The sequence below is a fragment of the Branchiostoma belcheri genome, unplaced genomic scaffold, assembly GCF_001625305.1.
Source record: "Branchiostoma belcheri isolate BF01 breed outbred unplaced genomic scaffold, Haploidv18h27 scaffold5, whole genome shotgun sequence".
Lineage (NCBI taxonomy): Eukaryota > Metazoa > Chordata > Leptocardii > Amphioxiformes > Branchiostomatidae > Branchiostoma > Branchiostoma belcheri.
Window position 1 is genome coordinate 447,756 of NW_017804131.1, and position 9,789 is coordinate 457,544.

Genomic DNA, 9,789 nt, shown 5'->3' on the forward strand with positions numbered 1-9,789 from the left:
ACACACAGAGCATACATCACACACACACACAGAGCATACATCACACACACACACAGAGCATACGTCACACACACACACACTGAGCATACATTAAACACACACACACACACTGGCAGCATACAACACACACACACAGACACAGAGAGCATACAGCACACACACACACTGGCAGCATACAACACACACACACACACACACACACACACACACACACACACACACACACACACAATGGAAGCATACAACACAGTCACACAAAGCATACAACACATACACTCACAGCATACAGCACACTACCGAATGTTATAGCTTTAATCTGCATCATTTGCCTTCTACTATATAGCTATAATCGGTATCATTTGCCTGGTTTGTTTACAGATACAGAGTAATCTGTGTCGTAACAAATTGCGATAAGACTCGAGGTCACTAGTCAAACCCGATTCGTACACGCTTTATCGATTAGCAGGCAGCTAAGCAGCCCGTTGTTTGGTCGAGAGAGTCATCGAAACAGCCTATACTGGTAGTCTAGACTACCTTAGCGACTTAAAGCCGTGGAGTAAAGGCAGACGACAGCGCTGTGATTGACAGTGGGTCAGAATGTACGAAATGACGCACATCTATTTTAATAAATAGAAATGAAAACACCAATTAAAGGAAAGTCACCTCACACACACACTGACAGACACCCACAAAGTACACAGACACTCACACAGACACCCACTCACAAACACACAAACAAAAAAAAACGTGCGCACACACGCAATCACAGAAATACTTCTGCAACGCACACACAGAGTGCACTGAGCCACACACGCATTCTCTGCCTGGCCTACATGTGTGTGTTGCATGATGATCGGTATCTCGAATACCTTACACCATGATACGGCCAATAGTTTCAGCTGAGGATGTGCCTAACGGGTCGTATTAAAGGCAGATGATTGACAAGTGACAGGTTCAAGGCAACATAGAAGACATCAATAAATGCAACAAGATACATTTATACACACACACACACACACACACACACACACACACACACACACACACACACACACACACACAAACGTAGATATACAACACACACCGTGACTCTGCGCACCGCGACACACACACACACACAGTCGGGGCCTGCCAGACGTGTGTGTTGCATTTCGCTCGGTGTGTGTGTGTTTTGACTCCAGTGTGTATATCTGTGTTTATTTACTGAAGTTTATTACACTGAGTCTTACCTCAATTACCAATATCTTGTGTTGAATGATTCATAAACGAGTGTATGACCATTGACATTATCCCGGTTAAAAGGCAAAATGACAACGTTGTGCCGTATATTTTACAGCTGGATCAATGACAAGATGACAAGTTCAAGGTCACATAAAAGACGATAATGGTATCTTACCCATCATAAAATGCACGATACATTCTTGACATAATACACACACACACACACACACACACACACACACACACACACACACGGACTAAACACCACACACACTATGTGCACTAAAACACAACACACACACTCAGGGCCTGCCGGACATGTGTGTGTTTCCATTCGCCCAGTGTGTGTGCGTTTTGACTAGTGTGTGTGTCTCTCTCTGTGAGTTGCTTGTGGGGCGTAGTACCATAGCTGATTTGGTTTATAAAAGTTTGACATTGAGTTCTCCGTCACCACCATTATCTTTCATGTGGTTATTTATACACTTGAGTATGACCAGCGAAACACACACACACAAACGTACGTATAGACACACACACTCACACACACACACACACACACACACACACACACAAACGTACGTATAGACACACACACTCTGCGCACTGCGACACACACACACACAGGGCCTGCCCAACATGTGTGTGTTGCATTTCGCTCGGTGTGTGTGTGTTTTGACTCCAGTGTGTATATCTGTGTGTGTGTTTCTGCGAGACGAATTATATTGCTCTTATCAATTTTGAGTTCCTCAATTAATGCCATAATGAACATTAATACCCGACGTTTGACAAGTAGTTTTGCGTCATCACAATTATCTTCCCTTTGGTGATTCGTACAATCAGCAACAATATCGCGGTGTAAATATCAAAGGGGCTAAACCGAGCGGTGCTGTATTTTACACCCGGATCATCGACAACATTGCAAGTCTAGGCCACAAACACACTAGGCGATATAATGGTATCTCACACATTTATCAATAAATGCACGATGCATTTATCCAACACACACACATACACAATCACACACACACAACACGGACGTATACAGCACACACACACACAGTGCGCACTGCAACACTCACACGCAGGGCCTGCCTGACATGTTATTTATATATATGCAAACATACACACACACACACACACACACACACACACAGAGAGAGAGAGAGAGAGAGAGAGAGAGAGAGGCAAACAGACACAAACGGACCTACACACCACACACACTGTGCGCACTGCAACCCACACACACTCAGGGCCTGCCCGACATGTGTGTGTGTTGCAATTCGCTCAGTGTGTGTGTGCGTTTTGACTACAGTGTGTGTGTGTGTCTCTGTGAGTTTCAATGAATTATATTACTCTAGATGATTTAGCGTAGTACAATAGCTGATTTTATTTTAAAAGTTTAACTACGTCACCAACATTATCTTTAATGTTGTTATTTATACACCTGAGTGTGACAAGCAATAATACCCCGGTGTAAGGAGCAAAGGTGCCTGCCTAGCGGAGCTGTATGTTACAGATGAATGACAAGATGGCAATTTCAAGCGAATTATTAAGAGACTGACGACAACGGTATCTCACCGGTATTACATATAAATTTATCCAACACCTACCTACACACACACACACACACACACACACACACACACACACACACACACACACACACACACACACACACACACACACACACACACACACACGAGACGACAGAGGCAAACAGACACAAACGGACCTACACACCACACACACTGTGCGCACTGCAACACACACACACTCAGGGCCTGCCCGACATGTGTGTGTGTGTTTGCGTGCCTGTGAGTGTGTGTTTTGATTTATATTTCTCTCATAATTTTGCGTTGATGCCATAACTGATATTATCATCTGAAGTTTTAAACAATACGTTCTACGTCATCACCATTATCATAGTTTCATTGCTTGATTCAGACAGGGCCTGCCCGACCGTCGATGAATGTCCTTGGTGTGTTGCATTTCGCTCAGTGTGTGTGTGTGCGTTTTGACTCCAGTGTGTGTATCTACGTGAGTTTCTGTGTTCAGTGGATTATATTGCTCTAGATAAGTTGGCGAAGTACCATAATAGCTGACTTAATTTTCATAGCTGACTTCATTTTAATAATGTCTAGCCATGAGCTCTACGTCACCAACATCATCTTTCAACCATGTGGTTATTCATACACTTTTAGTATGACCAGCGATAATATCGACAACGGCATGTCACCCACGATACATTTATCCAACACACACACACACACACACACACACACACACACATACATACACGATCACACACACACACACACACACAAGGACGTATACACAACACACACTGTGCGCACTGCAACACACACACACACACACACACACACACACGGAGCCTGGACGACAAGTGTGTGTTGCATTTCGCTCAGTGTGTGTGTGCGTTTTGACTCCAGTGTGTGCGTTCCTACTTCCTACTATGTGTGTGTACGTGTCTTTGAGTACGATTAATTATAATGCTCTTATTCATTTTGCGTTAATGGCATCACTGATATTAGTTCATATAATAAGTTCTACATCATCACCAGTGTCTTTCTTTGGCTGATTCATACACGAGTGTATGACCGGATGGTATTCCTGTGTAAATAGGAGAGCTGAACGTGTCGGACCTACATTTTACAGCCGGATCCGTGATTACAAGATGGCAAGTTCAAGGCAACATAAAAGAAATACATTTGTATAATGTTAAAATGTATCGTCACACACAGACATACATATACATACAAAACACACACACACGCACACACACACACACGAGTACAACACACACACACACACACACACACACATTGTGCGCACTGCAAAACACACACACACTCAGGGCCTGCACGACATGTGTGTGTTGCATTTCGCGCAGTGTGTGTGCGTTTTGGCTACAGTGTGTGTGTGTGAGATTACGTGTCTGTGAGTGTGTGTCATGAATTATATTGCTCTTATGAATTTTTCGTTGATGCCATACTAAGTAACTGATATTATTATCTGAAGTTTAAAGCAATAAGTTCTACGTCATCTCCATTATCATCATTGGCTGATTCATACACTCGTGTATGGCCAGATAGTATCCCTGTGTAAATAGGAGAGATGAACGTATCGGACCTGCATTTTACAACCGGATCTGTGATTACAAGATGGCAAGTTCAACGCTACATAAAGGAATGCATTGTTATCTCAAGTATTCAGCAATTGATGACAGATACATTTATACAACACACACACACAGATACACATTCACACACAAACACACACATATACATACAAACAAACAAACAAACACACACACACACACACACACACACACACACACACGTGCGCCCTGCAACACACACACACTCAGGGCCTAGCGGACGTGTGTGTGTGTTGCATTTCGCGCAGTGTGTGTGTGTGTGTGTGTGTGTGTGTGTGTGTGTGTTGGCTTGCCTGGATTGCGTGTCTGGATTTATATTCCCCTCAAGAATTTATGTTGCTCATAACTGCCATCTTAAGTTTTAAACAATACGTTATACGTTATCACCATTATCTTTAATTGCTTGAGTCATACACTCGTGTATGGCCAGATGGCATCACAGTGTAAATAGGAGAGATGGATGTAACGGACCTGCATTTTACAGCCGGATCTGTCATTACAACAACGTAGCGTGCGTAGTCCAGTGGTTAGCGATCCTGCCTCTGGACTAAGAGGTTGGGAGTTCGAATCCCGACTGATGTCGCTCACCCGACATGCACGCTACTGTTTAGGGTCGCAGTCCTTCGGACGGGACGTTAACCGTGGTCCACTGTTCATTGTGCTTCAAAAAAGCTAGGGGAATTTCCCCGGTACAATGAACCTGTAAATACTGTATATAGCGTCTGTCTTCTCTGTCACGACCAGTGGAAGCTCTTCAATGAGCTAAACTGGATCGAGATCACTTTCATCACTTTCATTTACAATATGGCAAGGTGAAGGCCACGTAAAAGACTGCATTGTTATCGCAAGTATTCACCAATAAATGACAGATACATTTATACAACACACACAGAGATACACATTCGCACAGAGAGATACGTATACAACACACACACACACTGTGCGCACTGCAACACACACACACTCTGGGCCTAGCTGGTGTGTGTGTGTGTGTGTTGCATGTCGCGCAGTGTGTGTGTGCGTTTTGACTACAGTGTGTGTGTGTTTGCGTGCCTGTGAGTGTGTGTTTTGATTTATATTTCTCTCATAAATTTTGCGTTGATGCCATAACTGATATTATCATCTGAAGTTTTGAACAATACGTTCTACGTCATCACCATTATCATAGTTTCATTGCTTGATTCAGACACGATTGTATGTTTAGATAGTATTCCTGTGTAAATAGTACAGCTGAACGTACCGGACCTGTATTTTACAGCCGGTTCCGTGATTACAAGATGGCAAGTTCAAGGCCACAGAAAAGACCGCTTTGTTATCTCACGGTATTCATTAATAAACGCACGATACATTTTTACAACACACACACAGATGCACATTTACACACACACAGATACATACAAAACACACTCACACACGTGCGCACTGCAACACACACAAACACCCAAGGCCTGCCCGATGTGTGGTTACTTGTCGCTCAGTGTGTGTGTGCGTTAATCACCTTTTCTGTGTGTGTTTACGTTTCTGTGTGTGTGTCAATGGTTATATTTCTCTTGATAATTTTTCGTTGATGCTATAACTGATATTATGATCTGTAGTTTTAAACAATACGTTCTATGTTATCGCCATTATCTTTCATTGCTTGATTCATACACGAATATCCCACTGTAAATAGGAGAGATGAACGTATCGGACCTGTATTTTCTAGCCGGTGTTCAGGAAATACCGGATCCGTGATTACAGACGTTGTGAGCCGACAGACCCACTAGAGATTGCATTTCGTCTTCCTGCATATTAGGCCATCAGTGTTTTAACAGTCTTCTGTTTCTTTGAATTACCGACTTGTACGATGACAGTTTCTGCTGAATAAGAACGTAAAGAACTCGAGGGAGCTGCCGGACGGGACAATAACACAGATCTATTATGTAGCTTGCACGAACAAGAGATCAAATGAAGATTATACAGCAAAAATGCATTCAACAGTATTTTCCCCTTCTTTCACAATCGCCTACGTACACCCGCAAACGGACGTATGGCACTTCACACTGAAAAACACACTCTCGGGTCCTGCCCGACATGTGTGTGTTAACGTTACATGCAGTCGTGTATAACTACAAAGCCCGCTGGACAACCCACTGCGTCCACTGTCGGCTAACTGATGATCACTGATGCACTGATGAGCGGCCCAAACTGGAGCAGAACTCCTACCTTTTAGCGGATCAAATTCTTGGCGTTCTTTTTTTGTCTCTGACTCGGAGTCTGACGGTGAAAAGACTGACGACAGTGGTAACGTTATCTCATACATTATATTTACGATTTATTTATCCAACACAAACTCACAATCATCTACACGCACAAACGGACGTATACACCACACACACGGTTCGCACTGTAACACACACACACACACACTGGGCCTGCCCGACAATTTGATACTGTATGAAACATCTGCTTGGAGATTAGCATTGCACCATCCGAGCTTCTAGTTTTACTTTAAAGTCAAATTTAATTTTATTACTGCAAGGTTTTATCTGTTTTCGCCAGATAGTTAGAACTGTCATAAAATCATATGGGTTCTTTCAATCACAGTGCATCTTGGGAGGTGAATTGATCATGAAAGAGTGCCAGTGGAAAGAGTGAAAGAAGATAAAGCATTACACCAGGCCAGGCTGTGAGCCTGCAAGGCTTTTGGTTTGACCCGGAAGTAGATGGGATCATCGCCATTCAGATTCCCACAATTCCTCGCGCCACCGGAGACTTCTTAGTTGTTCTACCGTTGACTGTCGAGCTGATCGAGCTGCTGCTTTTATTTGGTTGAAGATCACCAGCTAGGCTTAAACTTAAACAAGGTTTGTTACCTTCGAAACGAAGGAGGCCAGGGCTTTGACAGTGTCTTCAGGCAGATTGTTCCAATCCCGGATAGTTCGGGGGAAGAAGGAGTTGAGTTTGTAGTTTGTACGGCAGGCAATGTGCTGAAACTGTCGGCTGTGACCTCTCCGACTTCTCCTGTTGTTTCCGGGCAGAGGGTTCAAGAATGGTGACTCGACGGAGTCGTCGTCAGCGTGTCGTAGTGGAAGGTTGCCAGTCCAAATGGCTCCCGGTGACATCAGGTGTTCCACAGGGCTCCATTCTTGGGCCCTTTCTCTTCCTTCTGTTTATCAATGACTTACCTTGTGCAGCAACTCAATCCACTGTAGCACTCTTCGCTGACGACTCTAAATGTTTTAGGGAAGTCAGCAAGCTAAATGACTGTGTTAAGCTGCAGAATGACATCACTGCTATGTACAACTGGAGTCTTACTTGGAAGATGTCTTTTCATCCTTCCAAGTGTAAACTTATCCGTTTAACTCGCTCTAAGAGTCCTATTGTGTACTCTTATCACATGTCTGATACTACAATTACATCTGTAGACAGTATGCCTGACCTTGGGGTCATTGTCCAGTCGGACCTTCAGTGGAACAGTCATATCTTAAAGATGGTAGCCAGGGCCAATTCTATGACTGGTTTCATCAAAAGAACAGTCGGGTTCAACTCTAGCACTGATGTACGCAAGGCACTGTACACCACATTGGTGAGAAGCATCTTAGAATACTGCTCACCTTTGTGGTCTCCTCAGTCCCGCAAACTCATGTCCCTTGTAGAGGGGGTGCAACGGCGGGCGACTAAATTCATTCTAGGAGCCCACTCGAACACCCTGACCTACAAGGAACGTCTCTCCACCCTTGGTCTGTTGCCTCTTGCGCACAGGCGTGAAGTTTGCGACGTCATGGTGTTTATTAAGTCTAAACCAATTGTTCACAAGTATGTATCCTTCCCTTCCAGACCCTCTAGATACCTCCGATCGCACATGCTTACCCCCATTAGAGTAAGGACATCAGCCTTCAGCTCTTCTTACATACCAAGGCTGGTCACCATCTGGAATCAGCTGAGTCCTGTCCTCCGTAATATTGGGGTTCAAGCCTCTGAAACGTCCAACATCTTGACATTCAAGCGATCGCTTGTGAGTGCCACGTTTATGAGATTTGACACCCAGTTCAATATCGACGTTCCCTGCTCCTGGTCCACATCTTGTGGGTGTGCCTCATGCACTGCTTTAAGGCCGCATTAGTATCATAATTAGCTTTTTAATCTGTACATAATGACATTTGATAATTTTTGTACATAATCAATTCTCTGTATAACTTTTACCGAATTGTATATTTCATGTCTACTGATTTTTGATGTCTTATGTCTAATGTTTATTGTTTGACTTGGTTCCGTATTGTTTTGTATTATCATTTCAGGTTTGGGAGGACAACTTGTAAAGGCGTTGATACACCTGTTTTGTCCTCCCTTCCACTTGTTTTTTGCATGTGGTGAATTCAAATAAAGAAATAAAGAAATAAAGAGTGTGAGTGAGGCAGAATGGCAAGCAGTGCAGGTAAGTACTCATTCACCTGTAACTGAAGAGTACAGGGTCGACTCTTCGGTTAGGAAGTTGTTGTTGTTGCAGTTTGATTATTATGTGATCATAATTTCAATAGCCTAAGAATGAATGGATGGTCTTATTTTCCAGAAAACAACTTCCGTTCATTCACAAGACATCTAGAAGGACTGATCAGAGATTGCGATAGAAGAATAGACACGAGGGACATAGCCGAGATAAACGTTTTCATAGAGAGAATCTTCGCTCTGACCACAAAGGCGACGAAATTGCAGAAAGCATGCCCCAGCCTGCCAGCTAATGATGACTTTAGAGTTGCAATTTCGGATGTGGCAGGGGAACTTCGAGCCCGTCTGAAACAATGGAACGGGAAACGTCAACACGCTCTTCCCAAACCAAAACGGGTAGAAAGCTTCCATCCGGCTGGGAACGTGGAGAGGGAAGGACCTGGGAGGCCACGGAAAGACATTTCTGTTGAAGATGTTCTTCACGACATCCTGGACCTAGACTACAGTGTCACTGACGTTGCCAAAAAACATCAAGTAAACCGGTCCACCATATACCGCAGACTTGACGAACATGGACTCAACATACAACAGGAGAGGTACACTGACATTTCCCAACAGGAAATTGAAGAGATCGTAGAAAGGGCGCGGGTTGACTATGGATTCCGGGAAATGGGCCAAAAGGTCATGTTTGGTCACTTGCGGTGAGTCTTTTCTTAATCGTGTCAAGTTCTACATATTATTACATGCCTATAAAGACGGCACTGGCACCCAGACAAGGAAACGTTGCGACCCGAATTTCTTTCCTCTTATACCATAAAAGTCAAGTTTATTGATGAGCCTAGTATGTCAAATGCTTTAGAGAAATGGAGAGTAACGATGTCTACAGTATCTGTCTGCCTTTGTCGAACCACGAGGTCAGATCGTGCAAGGTGCATACATGATACATAGGAGTGTTTTAGCGC

General features: G+C 43.7%; 1 protein-coding gene across 1 annotated transcript; it reads left to right on the top strand.

Moving 5' to 3' along the window:
* The first annotated feature begins 7,179 nt into the window (after positions 1-7,179).
* On the top strand, positions 7,180-9,532 carry LOC109479615. Its single transcript, XM_019781602.1, has 3 exons — positions 7,180-7,449; positions 8,784-8,816; positions 8,952-9,532. Exons 2-3 carry the CDS (start codon positions 8,801-8,803, stop codon positions 9,530-9,532), a joined length of 597 nt encoding a protein of 198 aa, XP_019637161.1. The 5' UTR covers positions 7,180-7,449; positions 8,784-8,800.
* The last annotated feature ends 257 nt before the right edge of the window (positions 9,533-9,789 follow it).